This window comes from Bacillus rossius, chromosome 1, assembly GCF_032445375.1.
Source record: "Bacillus rossius redtenbacheri isolate Brsri chromosome 1, Brsri_v3, whole genome shotgun sequence".
In the NCBI taxonomy this organism is placed as follows: Eukaryota; Metazoa; Arthropoda; class Insecta; order Phasmatodea; family Bacillidae; genus Bacillus; species Bacillus rossius.
In genome coordinates, this window is record NC_086330.1 from 299,398,250 (window position 1) to 299,426,179 (window position 27,930).

General features: G+C 35.4%; 1 protein-coding gene across 3 annotated transcripts in view; it reads right to left on the bottom strand.

The window, feature by feature from the left end:
• Positions 1 to 27,930, bottom strand: part of LOC134527813 (uncharacterized) — a 32,448-nt gene continuing 4,518 nt past the window's right edge. For 2 of the 3 annotated variants that reach the window (XM_063360764.1, XM_063360765.1), the window contains exon 2: positions 1 to 27,512. In XM_063360764.1, the coding sequence (XP_063216834.1) occupies positions 22,914 to 23,840 (927 nt within the window). In that variant the 5' untranslated portion in view covers positions 23,841 to 27,512 and the 3' untranslated portion in view covers positions 1 to 22,913. The remainder of the gene's footprint in view (positions 27,513 to 27,930) is intronic. The other variant, XR_010074284.1, reaches the window with a different exon arrangement.

The following is a 27,930-nucleotide window of genomic DNA, read 5'->3' on the forward strand; positions in this document are numbered from 1 at the left end:
TAATGTCCAAACTGACCACAAGCCGCTTGTTACCATAATGTGTAAGAACATTGCCAGCATAGGTTCTCCTCGTCTTCAGCATCTCCGTCTTAAACTTCTTAAATACTCGCTAAACGTCTACTATGTCCCAGGTAAAGACTTACATTTTGCAGACATGATGTCTCGTTCGCACTTGAACGAAACGACTGAGGACCCAGAAATGCTAGAGCTAGTCCACACAGTGAGTGTTCACTTACCCATGACTGATGCCAAACCGAACCTACTTCAAAAGGAAACTGCAAAGGACCCCTTACTATGCACATTAATGGAATTACAGGTTAATGGCTGGCCAGACATAAGCAAGGTGATGGGGGAATGCAGTCACTACTACAAATTGCGACACAAAATTTATGTCAATGATGGGATAGTCTTCTTGGCACACAAGATCATTGTCCCCAGGTCACTACGGTCAGTTGTATTGGGGTGGGTTCACGAAGGGCATCAGGGAATCGGAAAAACACTAGCAAGAGCATGCCAGCTGTTTCATTGGCCAGGGATGTCAGCAGACATCGCGACACTGGTATCTGCGTGTGCAACATGTGAAAAGTTTAGGGCTGCAAATCATAGGGAAGCCTTACTTCCTCATGAAATACCAGAATTGCCGTATCTCAAGGTTGGAGCCGACATTCTAGAATATTCTGGTAGGGTCTATCTTGTTCTAGTAGATTATCTATCACACTGGCTTGACCTTCACCCCATTCCTAATAAGAACTCAAAATTGGTCATCAGTGCCATGCAGGATGTATTTAACACACATGGGTTCCTAAAACACCTCGTTGCCGACAACGTACCATTCCTGTCACGTGACTGCCAAAAATACTATAATTCTAAAGGGATCACATTGGCTACTAGTACTCCTCACTACCACCGATGGAATGGCAGAGAAGGCAGTAGGTATTTGCAAGATGATACTGCGCAAAGTAATGTAGAAGGGTCGGACTACAGGGACCTCGTACGAGAACATAACAACACTCCAGTGACTGGGATATAAGCATCCCCAGCCCAAATACTGTTTAGCAGGCGCATACGAACAGATATGCCCGTAAGCATGGAGTCACTGAAACCCATAGTTCAGATTGATGTTCACAAATCACTTAGTGAAAAGCAAGACAGGGTGAAAAAGTGGCATGACAAAACAGCCAGGAAAACAGAAAGGGAATACCAACAAGGTGATAGGGTAGTTATTAGGCCAGAGAGAGATAACTTATGGCAGGCAGGTATTGTGCTTAGGAAATGTGATGAACCCAGGTCCTACTGGATTCAAAAAGACGAAGATAGAAGGGAGGTAAGGAGAAACACAATACAAATCAAATCCTCCAAAACTAAGCCTACAGAACAAGAAACAATTCCCGCGAGCCAAGCGCACAACCACAATGAAACAAAGGGAAGTCCGATGAGTGAGGAACAAGGGAGCTCTGATGGTTCACTACTAGAGGGATTTAAGGGGTTTGGAAGTTCTTTCGATGAGGGAATAACTGGGCTAAGATACGCAGTTGATCAAGGGGCTAAGGGGCCGATAGACTGTAAGACCAGTAAGGTGGGGGAAGAAATAGAGGGACCAGTCTCTAATAAAAAGACTGGTACTGATGTGTACATTACCAGAAGCGGCAGAAGGGTTATAACCAAGAAACCATTTGAACTAACATAAGAAACCCCTGTAAAAGGGGAGGTGTTGTATATGGCCAAGTTGGCGAGACTGTTGAGAAAATATAGGTTAAGATGGCAGTGATATGTAAGAGTAAGTTAGATGTGTACTACTCCGAGACATTGTAACTGTGATTAGTGTACATGTGATTAAGTGGCAATAATAAAAGTAATAGAGTACCAAGAGTCCTTAGTATTATTTGAGGAACTACAACAAGTTATTGGTTACATATTAATTGTTTGTTTTACCAATACAAAAGTCTGATGGAATGACTTCGTGTGTAGCCACTTAGTCAATTTCTATCCCTTATCCTGGAAAAATATGTTTGTAATAAACCATTGTTTCTCAACCAATGAGCAGTTTAGTAATCTACGTAATTGTTTAAACTAGGCGGCAAGTACCTACTGACGTAAAATTATTGTAATATTGGTAATATTTTTCCTAACTTTATTATTTAATGTTACATTCTACATTTCATTATTTATCTTTTCTTTTTAATAAGATATTTACATTGAAGGTCCTTAGCAATACAGAGCAAGATCCAGTTGGACCATTGAGTTAGTATTTTGAGAACAACTGTTTTAAACTACAAAATGATTAAGGGTGGTTCACATTATTAATGCAAATGTATTAATATGTATCATGACAACCACGTTATTTCTTGCTTCTATTGCATAATCTGATGCTCTTAAATGATGTAAAAATAAATTCCTGAGATGTGAAAATAAGGATATGTTAAACCAATAAACATGAAACGGTGTAATTTTTTACTGTATCACAATGTGTCAAGTAGTCTTGCAGGTGTTAAATTAGTGTAAAACATTAGTATAATGTTGAAAAAAAAATTAACATCTATATATATATATATATATATAATTTTTTTATTTAATGTGCAGCAGAAGACCTACAACACCCTTCAATGTACTATGGAAAAAAATCACTAAACCAATATCCCTTTGCAGCGTAGTTAATGTGGTGTGTCTCCCAACAACCAGTTAGTTTGTTTCTTCTGTGTTATAATTTATAAAATTAAATTTAAATATTGGTTGTCTGTAATGTCGGTTTACGGACGATAGTTTAACGTGACGTCATAACAAAACATTGATGAAATGATTGCATACTTTTATGAATAAAATTGAATCATTTTAATTGAATTATCACTATTTTGTATGGATACAAAGAAGGAGTGAAATGAAATCTACTGTGCCCGGCAGTTATCTTAGCGTCTCTCAGCGCGGGGATAGCGGGACCGGAGAAAGAAGAGGGGGTAAGCAGGCGCCACGTAGCCGAGAGCCGTGTAGTGGCTGTTAGGAAAAAATCGCCCTTCAATGTATACCCGAAAATGGAAGGCGAAGGTGGCAGCTCGCAGAGGCGCGATGAAGTGGTACATAGCGGAGAGCGGTAAATAATAAAAACTGTTTATTCTATGGTATAAGTCGCTATTACTCCAAAAAAGCGCAAAACTGGCTTAAATGGAAAGTTTAACCTTGTAAGTTATATGTTCTGCATTGTTTGTACAATATAAATGCTGACAATCAAATAGTAATAATAGTAATTAATTTTAACTTAATTTTGTTTTTTGTCACCTAATACAATTAATTATCATGGAAAGAGAACTTCACACTTACATTAAACAAATCATATAATATATATGAGGTTTTGAAGGTTATAATATGCATTCTAAAGTGGAAGTACAATGCAAATTGTATTTACATTTATAATAAATAATCAATTAAAGGTGCTTTAAAATATAAAGCCACACATACACAAGCAGCCACGCAAGTTGTTAACAAAGTTGAAATTACAGTCACAAAAATTTCACCTGCCTTTGGCTGACTCCGTTTTGTAAAGGAATGTGTTCGTCTGAGAGACAGAATTGGGCCTCATAGTCAAGAACAAGAACAATAGGCATGGGTGGCACCTCAAGGCTTGACCCGCTGTATAACACAAAAAGCCGTGAACACTGGCAAGCCACAATATGAACGTAGAAAAATCGTCTAAGAGCATGTTAAAAATCTTGGGTAAGTAAAAAAATCAAATAACTTACAGAAAAAAAAAATGATCAGATCACTTTGTTTCTATTTTATATGTTTTTTTCTCTTTCAACCCTCATTCTGTACAGCAGCACAATTTGTGAATGAAGAAGCTTCCCCACCCTGAATCCACCACTGATTGTGTTAATTAGTGTCTTCTAGTAAAACTTTTACCACTTGGATGCATGCCATGTTACACAAGCAGCCAGCCATAGAAAGACAAAATACAAAATATATGTAATATGAGTATCTAATGAAAATACACTTTCAAATATATATAGCCATATTATCACCATAGTTATAAAAATCTAAGTAATAGTAAATTGATCAAATATTAGGACACTGCATTTATACAGACATTATTACTTCAAAGCATAAAACTTGTATTTATACTCTACAATCAGTATCACAATGACATATAAATCGGTTATTCCTTTAAGAACAGACACCACTTAACAATTTATAAATTTGTCCACAGAATAAAAGGCATTTGTTATTAAATGGTCTCTTAGCTGCTTTTTGAAGCTTTGTTGTTGTGCCTGCATAGCTCTTTGTTATCAGGGGAAAGCTTATTAAACACTTTTATTGCAGTGTAATAGAGACCTTTTTGGAATAGACTATTTTGTGGACAGTGAATACAGTTCTGCATTCTTGTGGAATATGACTAATATGAGTGAAGAAAAGAGTTTACCTGAAATGATTCAAAATAATCAGAAAGAAATGCCAAAATACAATAGATGTATTGACTGGGCAAAGTAAGAACTTTCAATGTTTTTAATAGCGGCCTACAAGAGCTATTCTTTCGGAATATTAGTGTTATTGCTTTCTTCTGTTGTATCACATGTCAGCTCTGAATGCTGGACAATACATAGAACTTAACCAAGACACAGTCACCCAGCTCAATGCATGAAACTACGTATTTACACTCAATTACTACCCTGAACATTAAGACAAAAACCGTCAGTCATATTTCACATGTGCTTGCCGGATGATACACAAAACTCAACCATGAATCTCCATGCAGGTAGCAAACAAAATGTTTCACAACTATAACACAACTTTATTTGTGCAAAATTTCTTTGCTTTTCTGTTTTTTTTTTCTGCAAACTTCTTATTGCACTATCGTTAGTTGTTTTCAAGAAACACTTTATTAAAACGTTAAAAAATTCATCTGAATATATATTAATGCAATCTAGGCACACTGGACAATCTGGATCAACTTGTAGCATTTCCTTCAACTTGGATTTAACACCCGAACGGGATTCATTGAGAAATGTTGTAAATTTACTCTTGAAAAGTGAATGGATGCATGAGAAGTGGGGTGCAAGAAATTTGTGTTGTCATACTTTTTCATAGAAATGTGAACGATTCCTCCAATGAAGACAGATGGTTTTTACAAATATTGTGTTTCAGTCTGCTACATACCCATCCTGAAACATATGCAACACTATTCTTTTGGAAAATGTCTATGCCAGCTTCAGCTTCTTCACTACCGTCACATATCTCAATTTCCACCGGACTGGTAAGAGAGATTCCAGCACAATGCTTCTTGAAGTCAGATTTCAGCAATACACATTTGGAGAAATCCAACTCGCAATTGCCATCAGGGGATGGCATCAATAGCTGATTACACATCACACTTCTGATAGCTGACTGAAATTTGGAACAGTCTGGTGTCACATTGTGGAAACCTTTGCTCCTTATTACAGAAAACATATTCTCCAGGCAGTCTTCTGTGAGTTTACGAGTCAACCAAAAATTTGAAGTTGATCTGTTGTGTACTTCATCCCACAGCTGTTTAATTGAGGAAATGTTGAGGATCCAACCTTTCACACATGGTGGTACAGACCTCTTGGAATTTATAAAAGTTAACTTATGTAATTTTGCCTCGATTTCTTCCAAAAATTTAGTATGAACTGCCATTTGAAACAGCTATTCGAAATAATTTTGCATCACATTTCTGGGCTGAGTTGAAAACATCAAACAGTGAATCAAACTCTGCTCACCATGCTGTTAAGAGCGACATGTGTCAATATGCCACGACTGACCAAATGACTGAAAATCTGTGTAGCTAAACGTACTCTCATTGGAGAAAAAGGTGGCAATTCTATATGTTTTGTTGTTAACTTAGGTGCCAGTCTTGGGTTCATCACTTTATCTTTTTCAAAAAATTCCACAATGTGTTTAAAAGATGCCACCTTTACATTATACAATGTATCAAATTTTTTTTAATTGTTCCTTACCGATTTCAACAGATGGGGTGCATCGAATAAAACGTGTATCTTCTCTCCATTTGAGACAATGTATGGATTATCAGGTGAAACACCAAGGATTCTATGCAATTTCAAATTGTTAGGACCCTGGTCACAAACAACTGCCTTAACGACAACACCTATTTCCTGTAATTTTTGAACAGCAAATTGAATAACTTCTTTCAGAGTTTCAGATGCCATGGAGCCTGATGTAAGGTAGTACCCTAGAATTTGTTTGAAATTTTTTTGCAAACCTCGCAGCATCAGCACGGTAGCCTCGTTGGCAAAAGACAGCTGGGGATCTATAGTTGAGTCACAATGCCTTACATCCATTCCCAAATCAGGGTACCCTTCAAAAACATCAGAAGAAGAATTGTACGTAATGTTCTCTTTCAATGAAATCTCGTCAAATACTAGAGATACTACCCTATCTTCAACAGGCAACTGTGACATTTTTAACTTCAGAAATTTCAAAATGTTTGTGTTTATACCAGGAGTTACTGAAAGATCCTGGAGCCACAAACGTAATGATCTTACTGTTGGTAACCCAAAGAAATTCTGCAAAAATTTGTAAGCTTTTGGAGAACAATAGTAAACAGCGGAAGCAAAAGTTCTGTCGAATTCAGTATAGCGCCGACTCCTGCCTTTTTTCCTTTTGTTGAGCAGCAATGACAATAAAAAACTATATTCACCAAAGCACTTTTCTAAGTTTTCAACACTAGATGATGACACTTGTTCCTCCAAAGCAGATTTTTCTTCCCTAATTGCCCGTATTAGTCTCCGCTGTCTACATACAGTTTTCTGGGCTCGCCGTAATTTCTGCTGCAGTGATTTGATTTCGAGGTCAACATTCGTCCTCCTACGCTTTGGGATTCTGGCATCAGGAAGAATTTCTGGAAACAAAATGAACTTTATTGCTAACTGATAACACACAAAACTAGTATCTGACTTGTTTAAATAACTGCAGGGCAATTAACTTAGCCTTTTTGAAATAACGTGGTCAAAAACTACTATTGCCAAGATTATTAAGTGACTGAGATGCAAATGAAATAACACTCGAATGTACAATAAAACACAACCATATATAGAAACCCAAATTTGGTCTCATGAATCAAACAAAATAAGCCAAATAACAACTACCTACTAAGGTATTATCACTATGGAAAACTAGGCTGGGAGTGATGTCTTGATAATGTGTGTCAATGTTAACCCTTCCATAGTGCATGTACATATAAAGTAGACAGCAAAGCTCCCTTTCAGAGTAGCACTGAAATAATAACCTTCATTTGAACTTTCTCATCTTTAATTTAACTGTTAGGATAAACGTTTAACACGCTAACCTCAAATTTCTACCAAGTCAAACTTCAAATACATTATCTGTGTTTCATAACCAGTCATCATGGTGGAACATCAGTTTTCAACAACATATTGGCCTGTAAGGGTTGACATGTCACAAGTACAAACATGACATCATCAGCTTAATTTCAAGGACAGAAGAATGGTCTCTAATGTGAGGCTATCTACCTATTTCAACCACATGTAGGTAATTTCATTTATAGTTTCATTCTCAGAAATGAGTTTTAAAAACAGCAGGCTATCATAAATTAGAAAAATGTTATTAGGGACTAACAAAATACCTTACATCCAAGCTATGTTTTTTTTTGTAAGTATATTCCTTTTGTAAATTGCATTTCAACTCTAAATTTAACAATTATGCAACATGCAAAGAAATTACAACATATACATATACACACTAAGATAAATTTTGGGTGAACTCTAATATTCATTTCCGGAAGTAGGGGAAGTGTATGATTTAAAGAAAGGCGTTTATATGCTAGGTAAGTGTAGGAAATATTAATTGTAAAATAGATGAGCCGAGGTGATTTGATAAGATATTGAAAACAAAGTGAAAATTTGGTTAGGTTAGCTACATAAAAAAATTAAATCAAAAATTATAGATGGGAAAAATAAGTTACCTACTTGATTATCCGAAAATACTTAGTATCATATCTGGAAGGTACTGAAAACCAAGCGAAAGGTTGGTTAGGTCAGCTACATAAAAAAAAATTTAAAAATAAAAAAATAGCTGCATAAAACAACATTATTTTAATATTAGAGAGTATTTTGTAGAAGGTATGGAAAACGAAGTGAAAGGTTGGTTGGTTTAGGTCAGCTGCACAAAAATAATGCTTATAAATGAAGTGTAATATCAGTAATAAATGAAATGGAAAATAATTATCAGGCACATTTTATGGTGTGGTGTTCTAGAATATTCCCCATTAGGTCAACCATGTAAGTTCCGTATGTTTTACCTGTAAGGAGACTGAAGGTATATTTTAGCTCATAAAAATTAAAACGGTGTCTGATAGTACCTAATGTATTTTGAGATACCAGTATTTGTGTGCTAATTATTCTTGTTCTCTGTGTGTCTTATACGCAGTTTGAATGCTTTTTAGACTAAGTTTGCACATTATATTTCTCAAAACCATGTCTATTGATATATTTTTACATAAAAATACATAATTAATGATGACACATACCTGATTCCAAAGACAAGTCCTTCAGTTCGCATGGCTCATCTACAGTGGGACAGCTGTGCAGTTGTCTTTTCTTTGGGCTTTTACGCTGGTTGGTATTGCTCTTTGAAGCAGGAAGGTTTTGAGTCGGTACAACACCGCTTAGTAAACTGTAAATATAAGAAAAACTGTAAACTTCTTAAACTAATGTATACGTACCACATTAACCTAAAACGAACATACAATATGACAATCTTTACTAAATCTTATCAGCTTTCCACAAAATGTATACCATTAACACACAGTTTTGTTTATTTGAACGAGTATAAAGTTAATAACTGGCCAAAATTGGTAAATTCACAGACAGCCTTCAAGCCTCTTGAGGTTAGGTGTTTACTGTATGGTAGCTCAATTATTAATTATTTTTAGCTTCATTGAATAGTTCTAAGAGAAATCTTCTGTGAAATGTCTGCAACTTACCAAATGATCAGGATATAATTTTATTTGCGAGATACCTATATTTCACAAATGCTGCTTTAAAGAAGTCACCTGTTGAGGTCAGTAAGTTAAAGGTCATGCTAAAAACAAACCTGTATTTTAGATAAAAAATGTGTATTACTGACGTTCTTCTTACCCTTGTGAAGGCAAATTGTGATTGCGAAAATCCTCGTTTTTGAAATGGTCGGAACAAATTGGATGTAGTTATGCAATAGAAGACTAAGTGACAAAAAGGTTGTTTGAAGTTAAATGACATTCCGCAAACATACTTGGTTTAAGTTACACGTGCAGGTTATTGTAATGTTGTAATATTATTTGCATGTAAAATGCACTATATTTATTATTTTAAATACAATAGGAAAATTCTCTTCCGATGGATAAATATTATACAAAATGTTGCTTGGTCTATCATTGCTATAATTATAGTTTTTTATTGTGAATAAAACCAAACTTAGACTATGAACCATGTGGCGGGTAGTCTACCAATGCAGTATTGGAAATCTAATTTACAAATGTAAACTAACACAGTATTTGATTAAAGCAAGGATTTTTTACAATTTTGTCGTAAATTGTATATTACCTTAAAGTAAAGACAAATATGTAGTTTACGAATTACACGGAAATTGTATCAACAGTGCACATAGATCAGTAGACAACCTACCCAGAATACTAACAAGTGTCTTCTGTCTCTACAAGGCATGAGAAACATAATAAAATATTATGCAATGTCAAAAATTCTGGACAACAAATTACATAAATTAGGTACATTAAGAATAAAGCACACATCACAAAAAAACATTCAGAGAGTTTTTACCTTTATAATAAAGCTTGTGTGAAATAAACAGTAATCAATGCCCTCAACTTAGGCCTACTTTAAAAACCACACTATTTAAAAGAAAAAGGCTTCAAAACAATACTTATTCTCATTCAAAATCTGGTTCACCAGAAAAACCTTCAATTTCATCTTCGACGAAACTGGAACTTGACAAGTTTCTGTAAAAAGGCAAACAGTCCTTAGGTATCAGATGAAACATTGACTTCAGGTCTTGGAGTTTTTCTTTACTTATGGGTTTCCCAGTGGGCCACAATGAATGAAGTTTGCTTGAAAAGAATTCACTGTTGTCACTGTTGCAAGCTTTCTTGCTCTTACTTTATCTGCCAACCTATTTCCCAATGTATATTTTAACAAAATCGTTTTGCTTTAGGTCACTCTTAACAAAAATTGACAGAGGATGTGATTTCCTGACTTGGATAACTCTGAATGTCAACCAGTTCATCTTTTCTCCTTCAGTGCATTGCTTTCCGTTGGTTATCATTTTTTCTAGTTCAGAAGTGCCTACAAAGTCCGTTTTCTCCATTTTGGACACTCTAAAAGGCTTCCTTTTCCGACATTTCAGTATTACATCCACATAATCTTCGGGTATGTACAGCCTTTGTTGTAGCTTCAATGCAGACTCAATGTCAGAGAAGTCAGAGTCATTCCTCAGAAAACTATGGCCAGGAATTAAGAACTGGTGTTTTATTTCTTCTAGGCTTGGATGATCTTTTAATGTATCCTTTAGAAGCAAAACAATCTTTATATTTCTATTTTGTCCTCCACAAGAGTCAGACCATAGTGACAAGCATTTTGTTTCTGGGGGAATGTGACTAAGAATATGTTTTCATAAACAAGACCCGACCTCTTGAGCTCCTCTTCCAGCATCACCCTCTACCCATGTGTAGCAATATCCATCGTCATTTTCATCATGAACACCAAAGTTGTAGAACCATAGTTGTCTTTTATAGAACACTATATTTGTTGGTATCCTGGGTAGAAGTAGTGTTTTCTCAAAGTCAAATGAAATACATGCAGTTTCCTTTGTCGCATCTTCCTTAGCAGCATTAAACTGTTGATTCATGACATGTCTAGCGTATTCTGCCATTTCCAGGTGAGTTTTATGTTTTTCTTCTGCATCATGCATCAAATCAACTGTAGAAGCATTGTTCTTTTCAACAAGCAACCTGTCACAAACATTACACATGTCTTTTTTCAGTGGTTTGAGCCTCAGATTAAATTTAGATGAAAACACTTTTTTGTACATAGAAAAAGATACAGGCTTCTCACTCTCTTTACAGTACATGTTGTACATAACAGCTAGAGTAGTTTCAGGATGTAAATACTCTGCTTCTGTTGATGAAAGACAGTAGTGAGATTTGTACTTTGGAAACTTTGAAATGTGTTCCACAACTTCAACTTTATCGTTGGGTAGTTTATTGTGCCCTCCAGCACTGCCACGGGCATCTACAGTTGTACTCTTTTTCTTTTTTAAAGCCTTGTCAATAACACAGCTAGATTCCTTGAAAGTTTGCATAAATATGGCTTTGCAGACTTTAGTATTTGACAACAAATGTTCTCTTGTAGTGTTTTTTTTTTCTAGATGTCTTCACCCTTTTACGTTTAATGGGAATTTCTTTCACCATTGCTTGTGTTATAGCACACCGTGCCACATATGATCCACTTTCTTGAAAACTGCAGAAAAGTTTATTTCTTTCTCTCAAGGAAATATTCTCATTGCATTTGAGTCTACAGTTGCAGTGGTAGTCTCTGAATTCTTTGGCAAATTTAGTTTCACCCTTTGTGTTTACATAGTCTTGGTTTGTGTTTACTTTTCTCTTCTTTATTTCACGAGTCTGGTCCTTTAACTTCCTTTTCCTTCCTTTCTTGGGCCGGCCTTCACGAGTATCACTAATTTGGAATGTATTTTCCAAATAACATTCTTTATAATTTGCAATATGTTGATTAGTTTTTTCTCCAATAATTTCCACAGTGGGTTCATTTATAATTTCGCCCATTAGCTTAACTTCAACATGCTGAAATTCTGTCATTTCTACTGTGTGGATATTACCATCAAGGTTGGCAGTAACTTCAGTTGTTTTCTCATTCATTATCATTTTGGATTTTGGGTTCCACGGCAATAACCTTGTAAGCAGAAGGGCCAGCTGAAACAGAACTGTTAGTATTAGTATTTTGAGGTCCCATAAATGCATAATCATTTAAAATAAAGTTTTGTAAATCTATCAGCTGCCTTAATTCGGGATCGTCTACTTCAATAAGAACAGGTTCATTTTGATTTTTGCTGATGCTATTGTGATGACTCAAATGGAATTACTGATATTACCTCTAATTACTTCAGTGGGTTCATCTGCAGTATTAGAAATTTCATCTCCAACCAATATATCCATAACTGCTACATTTTGCTGCTCACAGAGAGAAACATCAGGAACGAAAACGTTTGACAAATTGGTGATGTCACTTTTTACACAATTAGGCTTGGCTGGTTTACTTGATTCACCTTCACTAACAATATTAGCACTGTTGGTATTCTCATCATTACAAACCTTTGGGTTAGTTTGATTTTCAGAATCACTCAAGATGAGAGTGGTAGCACAGTTAGGATTCTTACACTCAGTTTGTAACACATTTGGCTTTGTTGGCATGGTCAATACATTTTTGCAAATCTTGCTGTCAGAAACAGGATACGTCATCACAACTCCAGGACATACATCTTGACAAATCTTGCTGCTAGGAACATGATATGTCATCATCTGAACTCCAGAACAGACTTCATCTCAGACTCCAAATCTGCCTGAAAAACAAAGTGGACTCATCTTGTAGGCTAGATATTTATGTTAATTCATGTGCACCTATCAACTGAGTCACAAGCAATGCTACACATGCAAGGTTTCAAGTTAACTGAACACATGACAATTAATTTTCTTGTGTTTAATAAGACAGTAATATTAAAGTAAATAAATAGGTTATACAAAATTCATCACACTGACAGTTATTAAGGCATAATACTAATGTGCTGTACTTAATTTTTTAGAAGTGGCTTTTGTTGCTAATTCACACAGTTTCTTTGCTCTTGAAAATCTTTCCATTTTAGTGTATCAACATTCAACACAAAATACGTTTAAACATAGGGTAACCGTATGCAATAACGCCACTACTTTTCAAAATTCCATTTTACTTTAACATTTAATTTTTTTTTATAAGTAATATTATGCATAGGTGAACACCAACAATAATACCAAATGTTTCTGATGCTGAAATAATTGAGTAAACAGTGGTTCCTTTTTTTTATTAACAAATGTTATTAAATGCATAATGGCGTTATTGCATCCCTATTGGCTACAATAACGCCATATTACAAAATATATTTTAAAATTACATTTAAACAAATTAAACTTTAACAAATGATTCGTCAATTATTAAAATAGACTTAGATATGTTGTCAGAGGCGATGGGGCAGTATATTCACTGTCATAGTCAATCCAGATATCACAAATACCAGTTCGGGATACCATCCCTGTACAACACTTTTCGTGGAACCAACGACTGCATTTTGTTCATTGAACCCAACTTACTTTCTTTCCTGCATCATCATAGTAGTATTCCCCACAATCTTCACAATAATTGCTGGGATCAATACAAGTATCTAGGTTGCTGGTTTCATGTGGATTTGCAGAAGTTTATGCTGATGGAATCTTTTTGTCCAGCGGCTGAAGCTTATGACTGCAATGGGCAGGCAAAATCAAAAGTTGGATTCCAAGTGATTCGGATGTATCCAGAACACTGATGTCTTGGTGGCTTGCATGTCCATCCAGAATCAGAACAGTTCCCTGTAGACGGTGGTTGTTGAAGTGATGCAGCCAATTGCAGAATTCTTTGGTTTGCATGTAGCCCTTTTCAGGCATTGCAAAAACTGACCCAGGTGGAAGTTCATCCCCATACTCCACTTTTTTATTTTTACGCTTAAAGATCACGAAAGGTGGAGTCCAGTTAGTTCCTGTAGCATTTACACAGCCTACAACAGAAACTTTTCCTCCCTTCTCAGCATTTGTTGCTGCATAGACTCTTTTACTTCCCTTCTGAGCAAGTACTTTCTCAAGGGAGCCGTAGCACAACTGCAGGCCAGTCTCATCAACTTTGTAAATAAGTTGTGGTGTGTTTGACAAGTTCATTTCCAAAATGGTATCTTGTAAAAGCGTGAATTATCTTCCCACTGTTTCTTTGTTGAAACTCATCAACTTACCGTAGCTGAGAGGTTCAGGAGTTCTCATAGACAGTTCAGGGTGACGAAGCATGAAAGTCTCAAACCATCTCCTTCCAGCTTCTCACCACGAAACTGATTTTTGATGTTATTTCAAGCACAGAATTTATAAACTACCTCACAAACTCGCTTTCTTGCTAAACCGAAACCAACTGCTTGCATTTTCTTTATTCTACAAACGAGATTATTTTCTTGTTCTTGTGTCAATGTTCTGTTCCGTCCGAGTTTCTTGAAACAGCTGTTACGTAACAAGTGATCACGTAATGTTCTCCGAGGAACAGTAGTTTCCTTAGCAGCAGATGCTACTTTGGATCCCTGCTGAACGAGTTATACCGTCCTGAGGAGCTGTTCCTGCGTCCAGTTGCCGCGAATTCCTTGAGATTTGTATCGCCCATTTTCCGCTAAAAAAAAAATATAAAAAATAAATAAAATTAAATAACATTTTGATAGCGTGTTTTGATTAAGTGTTGAGTCTCTGGGTTTGAGTCCAGTGCAAGGAAGTGGTGTCAATTTATCTTGGCTTAAGTTCTTCTTTACGTCATTTTTCTATAGTCAGTAGTAGTAATGCATTGAGGTAAGTAGGCTACGATAAAATCGAGCATTCCTCCTAAAATTATTACGAAAAAATATTGTATTTTAAATTATGTTTTATTTGAAACTAAACAAAAATAGTTTTGTAATAACAGTACTCTTTGGATTCCAGTGAATAAACATGTGTATGATGGAATCTTGAGCAAACTTTCAATTAAATAGGTATTCTTCATTTACAACAAATTAAAAAAAAAATATTTATCACCTGGTTAGAACTCAAACCCATGACATGCATGCATAAGATAATAACAGTAGGTTCACAACGCGAAGTAAAATTATTCTTGAAAAACCATTTTTGAAATTTAATTGGCCTATGCATTAATAATTAATGTGGTAACCAAGGCGTTATATATATACATATTTAAGTAATGACTGTTTTCAGCTACATGCTTAACAAATAAAATACTTGGGTAATTAAACGAGGATGGTTTCAAAATAGATTTGCAATATTAATTCATAACTTCATAACTTATATAAGTGGCGGTATTGGATCCATGAGGTATGGCGTTATTGTATACAATTACAATTACTTAATATTTTCCTATTTAATATTAAAACAAAATTTTTTTAGGTTATTCTTTGCAGTACTTGTTTTTATTGACATGTTAACATAGAGCCAATTGTATAAACACAACTTAAATTTTTACTTACTGGAATCACCTGCCAGCATCAAGGATGCTATTTCTGAAGCGCTGTCCAAATTCTTGTGCGACCAACTTTCACAACTGTTGTGACCCGACTAAAGCCTCGCCCAGTGGGGATTACAACAACCCAAAGCAGGTAGTCGGGGCAAGGCACAAGGGCTGGAAATACCACTGAACAAAAAAAGTGGCGTTATTGTAGCCATGGCGTTATTGCATACGATTACCCTACATCATATACCTCGTTTAGGGTAAAATTTCAATCCGGATTGAACCTGGAGTGGAGTGAACTCGGAGTGAATGTGTAACGAGCATAGACTGACAAAATGTGTTTATGTTAAATATCACAATCCAGATTGAAATGTAAACAAGATCGAAGTTGGAGTCAACATGGACTGAAAATGTTGTGGTGCAATCTAATCGATGACAAAGCAAAGCGGAGAGCAACTGACTAACGAAAAGCAAATGTTATTGTTTACATTCTCGGCGATATGGAGGTCGATGATATTTTAAAAATTGTAATTACAGTTGCATGGTTTCATGCAATTGTCCAGGCAGTTTCACAGTGCAATTATGTTATTAATCGTACAATCGCGGAAATTCATATGAGAAGATGGCAGCTGAAAAACGAGTTAATGAGAAGAAGGCACAGACGACTTAAACATCATATTCTCAAGTCCACACAAGCAGGAATAGCCCTTGGCAGTCTTCCAAATAGAATAAGAGATGTTTATAGTTTTGTGAGAAGCTGCGATTGGTGGGAAAGAATAGTGAAAAACCACTTCAGAGAAGAGGATTAGCTCGATTGTTTCAGAATGAGATACGACACATTCATGTTTATTGTCGACAGTCTGAGAGAGGAAGTGAAGAGCAAGCATAAGGGGCATTTAGGCCTGTGTCCTGAAAAAATTATTGCAATAGCACTGTACAAATTTTGTAGCTGTTGTAAGTATAGAGTAGTTGCACACCAGTTTGGTGTGTCAAAAGCCACTGTCCACCAATGTGTTTACAAAGTTGCAAAAGCCGTCAATAAGGTATTACGGGCCAATTACATTAACTTACCTGATGAAGTGCAAACCCGTGAAATTTCGTTCGGTTTTGAGACAATAAGTGGATTGCCTCAAGTGATTGGGGCAATTTATGGCACCCACATCCCTATTCTGCCCCCGAGCCAAGGCTACCGGGACTTTATAAACAGGAAAAACTGGCCATCAATAGTTCTCCAAGCTGTAGTAGATCACCGATATTTATAAGTATCTATTGTATCCTAATTAAGTATAAGTGTAATGTAGAGATAGAGAAGGTACAGAGAAGGGCTGTCACGTGGGTTACAAATAAGTGGATGACACAGGGGGAGAGAGAGGAGGAATTGAGACCATCAGTAATGGTGAGGGGACTAGGGTGGGGCACACTCCAGGACGGTAGGAAAGTGGAGCGGCTGGTAAGGATGTTTAAGGTGGTGAGAGGGGTGGGGAACAAGATACAGTGAGGTTTATTCAGGGGAAAGAGAGATCACGAGTGGAAAATACAAGGTTGGGAAGAGGACCGAGAGAGGGGAAATACACTAGATAGGACGATAAAGGAGTGGAATGAGTTGGGGAAGGATGTGATTATGGTGACAGGAGTGAGGGAGTTTCCGGAATGGTTAATGGGGTCAAGAAATCGAGAAGAGATAGGTTAAAATCCTTGCCACAGGGCTGAAGTCCAACAGCAAGACGAAATTCATAATAATAGTAATAACACTCCAATACAACACTAGGCCATTTATCACTGACAGGCACAGGAAGTTTTAACATATTGATATACCGTATTTACTCGAATAATCGTCGCCATCGCTTAATTGTCGCACATATTTTTTGAGGTAATGAATTTGGTATTTAAGATTCTCCTCGTAATCGTCGCACCCTTATTTATTGACTGCGACTGAGGCGCGACGCGCAAATGGAACAGCCGTAAACACAAAGGAACAGCCTGCTTTCATTTGGCGTGAGGCGCTTATCATTGGTCCAACCTTGAGCGGCATGTCCTAATTGGCCGTGTGGGAGGAAGGCATGTGTGTGGAAGATAAGATGCTGTGATGCCATTGTTTTATCTCGTTTGCATTGGAGTGGAAAGTACCGGTAATTGCAGTGTTTGAGAAAGTTCATTTTGTAAAAATATGGGTAAATACAATTTGTATACTTCCAATTACAAGTTGCGCGTAATTGCATTTGCAGAAGAGCATGGAAGAGAATTTTCAGTAAGTGAAAAACTTGTTCGTGACTGGCGAAAACAAACAGACAACTTGAATAACACGTGACGACAGCGGCGACTAAGATGACGTTGACGTCCCGGCAAATGAATCTGATGCATCAGAATCTAGTTCAGACAATGAATAGATAAACTTGGTGAGTGTTGAGACTGAATGTGTTTTATAAATGTATTTTGTTTATTGATTTTTTCGTAATTTTGTGTTTATACTATATTTTTATTTTGCCAAACTTCTTGTAACCAAAAGTTGTTTTGTTTATTTTGCGCGTATTGTCAATAAATATTACGTACAGGTACCATGTACCTAGATATTAACTTCTTTAATTTAGCATTTTCAAGCGATTTACTAAAAAAATTTACTTAAAACAAATTTTTTTTAATTTTTCCTCACATATTGGTCGCACCTCACTTTTTTTTACATAAAATTTGGTAAAATTGCTGCGACGATTATGCGAGTAAATACGGTATTAATTTAGATACAACTATTTGTAACATAATCTAATGAAAGAAGAAAGAGAGGGTTTCTAAATTTAATGTTTTATTATACCTACCATTTACAAACACGTATTATATCATGCTGGAAACTCTGTTTATTGGTATGACTAATATTGGTAAATGTGTGATGTACATTCTGTCGCTAGGTTCCGTAACATTTACTGCGGCATGCCTGGATCAGCCATGATGCTAGTGTCCTCAAAAACTTGCTGCCCTACAAAAATGCCTCGACAGTGCTACCACAGGTTAGACTTTAGGTACTTCATATGTAAACCCCTTGTTGTGTAAGGTATCTATATGTAAATGTTATTTGGTTTGTTTTGTTGTTTAAAGGTTTCATGTACTATTGGTGAAGTCAATATTTCCCCATATTTGATTGGAGATCCAGCCTACCCTCTGCTGCCGTGGCTCATCACGGCCCACAGAGATCATACAGCTGCAGAAAACGAATCATTCAACGTGTACCACAGCCGTGCAAGAGTATGTGTGGAGAATGCTTTTGGCCGTTTAAAAGGACGATTCCGAATTTTGCTTAAGAGGCCGTGTCAGTAAATTTTTATTTCCAATATTCTGGTCTAGAAGTTCTCTCTTTTAACAGTGAGATTTAGTGGCTTATTCAACCGAAGTAACAGAAACCGCAGCGCGTGATAAAGCTACTATACCGCCAGATTACTCGACGAAAAATGTATCTGGTTCCTCGACAATCTGAGAGGATGACAATCTGACCGGCGGCTCACTAGGAAATTGCGGATGCAGGGATTCAGAATCAAGAAATCTCACATTTACAACTGTAGTATGTGTCGTATCTAAAAAATTTAATACTTTAAATGTATCGGAATACAATTAATCTTCAAACATGTGGTAATTATTCTTTATCTGGATGTAATATTCAGTGAAAAATAATGTTAGTTGACATTAAAAAGTATACGAAATTCATAGTGTAACGTTTTAAAAGGATAATAACAAATTCTTATGCTTAGATATTGCATATGCATTACACACAATCTAAATACAATCTCACTTAAGTCAGACTACCTAATTTTTTACAATGCACCATCATACAGTTTAACAGAGGTAGGAGAACCTCTTATCGATGTTGTTTCAAAGAATCTAAATTTAAAAATATTACTATTTATCTTATTATGATATGTATCTTTATGAATAAGAATTTACAAAAAAATGAATTGATTACATTACACTTTAACATTACAAAAGACTAAAACACTAACAAAACTTAGTTTTATATATTGCTGTAGCATATTAGAAGACGAAATAACTCACTAGACTAACATTAAGAGGGCTGTATCACAAATTTACTTTACAGAGGAGAAAATATCTTTTAAAGATATTTCATTACCTCATTGATTACATAATACTGCCGTTGATGTGATCGTAGATATAAAGTATTGAAAAATTAGATTTCATTATGTTTATGTAAATATTTAGAAAAAGTTATTGCTTATAGATGCTCATTATTTAAATAATAAAGAATCTTTTACTTTTATGTACTGGACAAACAAAATACTTATAAGTTAATAAGCTTAGTTGAACATCTTCAATTTGTATTGAATTCAATGTACAAATTGAAAATCATGTACAATGAATGCAACTGATTGAATTCAATAAATATTTGATCTTGTGAAACGGCCATAATGGTGATGTAGATAATTATAGATACTCACATGCATTTTGAGAGTCCGTATAAAGCCTATTACAATTCTATAAGTATACATTAAAATGCTTTTAAAATAGACATGTGTAATATAATTAAAACTTGTGTAAATAAGATCATAACAAAAATAAATAAATGAAAATCCTTCAACAGTAAGTTATATTTAATAAGATTTTAACAAAACACACATACCATAAGAGAATATTAATCATGCCACATAATTCAACACAAAATATTCATTCCAATAGGCGCTACGTAAAAATAACTTCTATTTTTATGCTGATAACTTTGCATTGTTTTATATATATCATTATTTCTAACTTTTAATATTCTCCACACATTAACTGAAATTAAGTATTTTCAGAGCCTTAGCAAATGTTGGTCTGTGCCACATACAGTTCGTACGATATCTCTACGTGAAAAACATACAGTTCATTATTAGTAATGTAAATTATATTTCCATGAACATAATGAAATTAGTATAGGGCCTAGGTTGTTCAGTGTTGAGTACTTCTGAAGTATTTTCATTGTGAGTTAACATACATACCAAATGCCATTCTTCCAGTAAAGTTACAAAGAAGACAACAAGATAATATATTTATAATATATATAATATGTATAATATATATAATATGTATGTAGTACCATATTTTAAACCCCTATTAAATGAATAATAACTCAATCTCTTTTCTGGACTATTAAGTAATAGTTTTTGATTACTGTTATTTGTAACTTAAATAAAATGACAACTAACAAATTAGTAAAATATATAATTACGTGCGATATAGTGTGACAGTTTTACTTGGACGGCAAACGAATATAATAAAATGTCTATGACAATGTTAACTTTACTCATCATTATGGAAAGAAACAAAATGGGCAGATAAGCATATTCTACGCTGACATTTAAAAATGCTCAATTCAAAATGAACATTTCTTCCCGATGACAAACAAAAAAGTTGTATGGTCGCGAATAATACATTCGTATGGCGTCACATCAGCGGAATATTCCCTTGGCATAAATGTGTGAAGTCTGTGACACAAAAACAAATGAACGAACAGCTTTTTTTTATCGGATGTGCAATCGGAGACCCTTGGGGTGGTTGAAGAGTGTCAGGTCGGTCGCCAGACCAGATAGTAAAAGCTCAGGGGCTTAGGATAGAAAAGGCCTATCTCCAAATTATTAAGTATAAATGTTGTCATGAAATAGTTAAAGACTTGATTACAACCAGGTTTTTAAACCCATCATGATCATGAAGACACTGATCGGAAGTTAATGTACAATACATTTCAATGGCCTTTTCAGTTTTTGCTAAATAATTATAAATATAAGCAAAATTTCACTGTATCTGGACAAATCAAAATGTTGATTATATTTTTTTCATCACAGAAATAATATATGATATGATAACTAAATTTGAATAAAGTGGTTATGTTAAATGTATTGTATACTTTCAGTAGGCAAAATTTCTGGCCCCTACCTCTTATAGACTTTGAGAAAAACTGCCTTTTAAAATAACATTGATTTAGATAGGAGCGCAAATTTGTGACACGGCCTCTTAAGAGGTCTGACATTGCTCACGAATTCATGCCACAAGTGGTTTCGGCTTGCTGTGTTCTTTACAACATAATTGAACTGAATGACAACACCTTTGTGCAACAATGGCTGAGCTGTGTCGAGGAAGCCGAAGTCGAACTTCCACAACCAAATGCAAAATGTAGTGATACACCCAAGGTAACCTATGCAGGAGACATGATAAGGAATGCCCTCACTGTTTACATGGCAGCAAATTATCCGTTACTGAAAAGGAGGGTGCAATAAAACAAATATTTATAACCTTTCTTTCTGTTAGAATCATTTTGTTGTAAATATTTCATAAGTAATTATTAGAGTCAAGATTTTGTGGTGTTATTTTAAGACAAATTTCGGTGTAAAGAAATAAAGATTTCGGTGTTATATGGTTTTATTATTTTGCTCAATATACCCACGGAAAAATTTTCTTACTTTTCTGTACGACATGCAAATTTATTAAAACAAATATTAATAAACACTAAAACCTCATGATCTAATTACAATTAAGTTCATTTGCAAATTCATAGATAGTTAAGTTCATTTGCAAATTCATAGATAGTTAAGTTCATTTGCAAATTCATAAATTCAAACTTTTAAATAACTACTAAAAATTTCACAACTTAATTACAATCACATACACTACAAAATTACACAATTTAGCACTTCCAAAGTTATTATTAAGACGGTTTTATTGAAATGCTATCATAGTTAAATTTTCCTCATTTTCTGGAGTGAGACGTTGTCTTCTGTCACTCTACCAGTGAGTACCTGTAAAATGAACGTTCTGCATCAACATTTGATGTTGGGAACCAGATTGCCCTTAAACTGGCTTGAGCAAATTCACTGTAGTCCCCTTTAAGGGAGCAAAGTACCTTAGGCCTCTTTCATACTATACGGTTTTTTTGCCGTCCGGTTCCCGGACGGCAATACTGCCGGACAAGGAAAATTTTTTCATCCCTTTCACACTACACAATATTCGTCCGGCATTTCATCGGTTGTTGCAGCCATGGACAGACGGCAGAAATTATGCGCTGTGCTAAGTTTGGTCCAAAGACGTAAAAAAAAGCGAAATAGACGGTTTTGGATACATCCTCTGTTAGTGAGAAGAGATGAAAAAGGAGCATTTTGTATATTTCAAGAACTGAGACAAGATGAAGATAAATTTTTTAATTATTTTCGGATGTCAGTGACAACATTCGATGAACTTCATGGTCTTCTGAAAGTTCATTTGCAGCGTCAAAACACGAAGCTAAGAAACTGTATTCAGCCCATAGAAATGCTAGCTGTATCACTCCGGTGAGTATTGTTGGAAAACCCTAAAACATGTTTCTATAAAAATTAAAATTTTTTAAGCAATAAACAGGACTTCTGAAAAAATTATTATTTAAAGCAATTAAAAATAGTTCAGTAAATACGAATGAGAAATATCTAGTCCGAAACAAAACAATAATAATCTAATAATTACAGAAAAATTAACAATTATAAAAAAATTAACACGCTTTAATTCTAATTCAAAAACTTTGAGATTAATATAATAGTTTTAAAAAGTATCAGAGCATATTTCTGCTTAAATTCTGTTTGTATTATGACATAGCATAATTAGGTAGAAGTAACACTAAAAATCAATATCTTGCATTTCTGACAAACATGTTAAAGTCAAATCAGCAGGTGAAGGTGTCTTCGTGGCCGATGTAGATGTACCATGTAGCCATTCAGGTGTAGTGGACTCATTTTGAGTTGCTGAATCAACAGAATGGGAGGTCTGTACTGGAAAGACTGTTTTAGACGTATGCTGCTGAGGAGTCGTATGTATAACACTAGGTTCAAAGCGTGCTTGAGGTTGCGAAAACTGAGTGGACGAGTGAGGGTAATGGTGAAAATTAGGTGGACTCACATGGGTATAATTATGATAAATGGGCACTCCTTGAATGTCCAAGCCTTGTCTAGGAGGAAGAACAGTCATAGTAGCATTTTGGGAACTAACAGCCTTTAGTGCCTGTAACACTGCCATCTGGAAATCAATGAATTGTTCATTTGTTAACATTTTCATTGATGGCAAAAGTCCTTTAAAAAAGCTTAAATGAGGGTCTTCGGGACTGATGGTTTCTTCCACAGCCTTTAGCATTCGTGTTTCAAATTCATCGAGCTTCCTTTTTCTTCGTCCCTTATTACCTTGAGCCGTGGAAGTGTCTACATTTACAGAAGTCCCTGAATCACTTCGCTTTTGCGTGGTTGTCTTTTCAGTGGGTCTTATTTGCTGTTCCACTGCTGCGTCTGCTTCTTCATAACCCTGTTCTTCAGTAAATGTCTCTGATGTACTGTTATCTGGGAGGTTGTCAGTATTCTTCTGTGAAATATTGCGTTCTTCTGCCTCAAAGCTAGAATCACTCGGCCGATGTTCACATATTTTTTTCAAAAACATCAATTCGTCATGATATATGTATTTTCTGATTTTGTTAGCACCTGAACCAGATTTTTGGCCTTCTTTGAGTTTTCTATTCGTTTTCATCCAAGAGTCTCTTATATTGTTCCATTTCTTCATGATTTGTTGCCCTGAAAGAGAAATTACATTGTTAGAGTTATTTTGTTTTTAAATATGACATGATCATTTGTATGATGTCTTTTTGTGTTTCTTAGTGTAATGTTTTATTAACAATTAATTATAATTCTGGGTACCTAGCCAGTGGATGCACTTTCATGGACCTACATTATTCGTATAGAATGGGAGTATCAACAATAAGCAAAATTGTCAGAAATGTTTGTTCTGCAATCTGGACCATTCTTCATGAACAATGCATTCCAAAACTATGCAAGGAAAAATATGAAGCAATTGCAAATGATTTTGAGAAGAAAGTGAATTTTCCGCATTGTATCGGCGCAGTAGACGGGAAGCATGTCAGAGTAATAAAGCCAGAAGATAGTGGGTCAATGTACTTCAATTATAAAGGTTACTTTTCTATAGTAATACTAGCTGTTACTGATGCAAACTATCGATTTACATACATCGACATTGGTTCCTACGGATCAGAAAGTGACCCTTCTATTTTCAAGCAATCTTCTTTGTGGAAAGGTTTAGACAGTGGTCAGATTTTACTGCCAGATGAAAGACCTTTGTATGGAAGTGAATCGCCTAAAGTACCTTACTTCTTTTTGGGAGATGAAGCTTTTCCTTTGTCGACAAAGCTCATCCGTCCTTTTGGAGGCGTTCATCTTGATGTAAGAAAAAGGGTATTCAATTATCGGCTCAGCAGAGCAACAAGATATGTGGAATGTTCTTTCGGGATACTGACCAATAAATGGAGAATTTTCCATCGACCACTGAATGTTAACATTGATTTTGCGGTAGACATTGTCAAAGCTTGTGTTGTACTTCATAACTTTGTGCGCGACAGAGACGGATATAGCTTTGAAGACACAACGTCAATTGTTGGACTTGAAGATCTTTCAGTTGGTGGACAGCCTATTCGTGGAGGAATAAAGTCAAACATGCTACGAAACGTCCTGGCTGATTACTTCCCAACGGATTTTGGTGCACTATCGTGGCAGATGAAAAATATATAAACTGACACAATGATGCGTCTCATGATATGTTTTCGTACTGTACTGTACTGCACTTACGAGTTTTATTTACATGTATGTCTAAATACGTTACAAAAATATTTTTTTAATAAAACAAACTGTATCAATTCAATTCTTTAGCCTCGCATACATTATATTAATAATTAAAATATATCATTTAACATAAATGGTTGGGATTTAATTTGCCCATTTTAGTTTTAAAATTAATTGTATTAAAATACAAGAACCAAAATATATCTACTGCAACCAACATCAGCCTATAATTATTATGTGCTACCTACAACAGTGCTAAGAAATGATGTGTAAAACTGTTGGGAAAACTTAATTGTTAAAATTTGAATAACCTTTAAAAACATATTGTTGGCTACATACGTTTCGTATCTCAAGAATGTGTACTTATTTCTAATTTCCAACTTCTCTTTAAAATTTAACTAATGGCGAAATTAACTTACCAATACTCTTCTTTTCGGAAGGTGTTTTACTGTCGAAATCCCCAACAAACTCGACACAAACTTGGCGCCATGCTTCTCTTGTGAGGTTTCTGTCCTTGTAAATCTCCATTGTTTTATCCCACAAAACAGGCCTTTCGTGAACTAAACATATTAATTTGTCCACATCGATGTCAAGATCACTCATTTCTATGCAACTATGCAACAACACTTCTCATGAGCTGAAGACCGCCGGATGTACTGTACGGCAAACTGCAGGAAAGTGTGAACGCTCCAATACTGCGCAGTAAACTACTACGCAGTTATGCGGCTATTTCGCCGTCCGGCGACCGTACGATTGTAGTGGCAATCCGGCGAGTCATCAGGCAGCCGGACGGCGAAACTGCCGGAGGTTCGTAGTGTGAAAGCTCCCATTCCCCTCAATGTACCTCGCTGCCGTCCGGTTCCCGGACGGCAAAAAAACCGTATAGTGTGAAAGAGGCCTTAGCAACATCAATTTGGCTTGTTTCTGACAATGAAAGTTCATCCTCAATTATTTTTTTGAAAGCAACATAGCCATGTATGAATGTATCAATGGGAAGATGAGAAACAGAAGGCCAGTTATGCAGAGACTTCTGTAGGTTTGCATCTTCTATGCTAACCCTACTCACATTTCTTGGGTTGAACAGCAAATTAATGGCATTAAAGACTCTTAGACAAGGATGTCGTTTAACAGATGAGTTTTGCCTCAAACGCTTATGTTTCTCACTCGCGACATGTTTCACAAGCGTATCGCGTCTCTCTTAGTCTAGCCTGCAGTTACAGAATTTGCACATTAAAATTTTATCACTGAAATAAAATCCTTCGCTGGAAAATTCTTTCGATCGGTCACTGGCAGAAACCTTCGTTTTAGGCATTATGAAAAAATTTTAATCACATAGGAAGAATTTAACCTCTAAATACGCTAAAACTTGCCATGCTGGAAAGATCAAAACAATGGAGAATAGATGCGAATACAAACACATACCGAATACCAACATACGTACGTGAAAATTAATACCGACATAAACATGTACTATTTATTATTTACAATCGTTACGTTAAGCAGGGTTAATTTTATTTTCATACCCTACGTACTTTATTTTAAATTAACAGTAAAAGCAATGCGCTTTAGTGTGTAATATTTTAATGATTAAAAACGTAATCTTAGAAAAACATTTTGGATGTTTGTTATTTTTGTATTTACAGAAAGTGAACGGCGGCCATTGTATCATAGTTATCAACATCTGAAATTATTATGGCACACAAGATTACCGTTTAAAGAAAATATTACGTTAATTTGGAGACTTCATTTTAAAATCTATAATGAATCACCGTCGCATATAATATATATGGCTGCTAGTTACTGTCAGAAATATTTGATTGTGCTGAAGATAGTGAACTGCCCTTACAGAATGGGAAAAAAAAGTAAATAATCAGGATAGACAAAATTTCGTGACATATCGCGGATTTCGCACAATTTCGTTTTATTTTGTGTTTTCAAGCGGTTTTCGGTGTTATTTCGTTTTATCGCGCATTACCATATAATCGTGCCTCTAGTAATTATGCATACCAACCATTATACCAGTGTAAGTGCTTGGCACATGAATGTTTTGTGTGTAATAAATGAGTTATTGTACCCATTACGAAAATATTTATTTTCTTACACATGCTACACACAACAGAAATCAATGTTGAAGTTATATTTTAAACAGCACTTAATCATATTTTAACACATTTTAATAAATGTAGAACAAAAGTCACTTAGGTTACAATCTCATTCTTATATCTACAAAATTGGAAAGGGGACAACTAGTTCTCATCTGAACTTTCCGACACACAACACTGCGGAACATTAACAGAAGGAGTGACTGGTATTACAATATTCGTTGCTGGTGACAAACTTGTGGACTGCATATTCTGTGGACAAAATCGTGATAAAATATTGCCCAACACATTTTCTAGTATGCGTGCATTTGATGAACATATACTGTCCATATTTTTTCCCTGTTCTTTTAGGAACTCTCGCTCCCACGCCTTCTGTTTTTCCATCTGCTGATTCCATAATTCTTCTTCCCTCTTCATTAGCTTGTCTTGCAATTCCAGCTGCATCTGCATCCATTCTTTGGATTACGAAAGGTGGGGAGACTTGGTTTCTTTTTTAATTTCTGAAACAAACATATAAAACTAAAATGAAATAATTCCAGGATATGTTATGTTAATGGATAAGTTATAAAAATTACAATACGGTAAACAGTCATCATGTCAAACACATTTTTAGCAATAAACAAGTTCCAGTTGTGTTGACAATAAGGCCTTGTGGAATCAATATCTCATGGCTCATGGGGAATACTGTACTGTTACAATAAATACTGTGGTAAGTTTGTTAGTACATATTGCCATACAAATGTATGAATACTAAATAATCCAGAACTGAGGAAATGATGACGACTGGTGCAAGACTGTGACAAGCACATGTTCAAAGTTGTTTATGAAGTGATGACTACTAGTCAAACAAATAGGTACAATTTTCGTATGCTTTGTTTTTAAAGAAATATTTCAGAGTAAACATGGCCGGTTTCATCA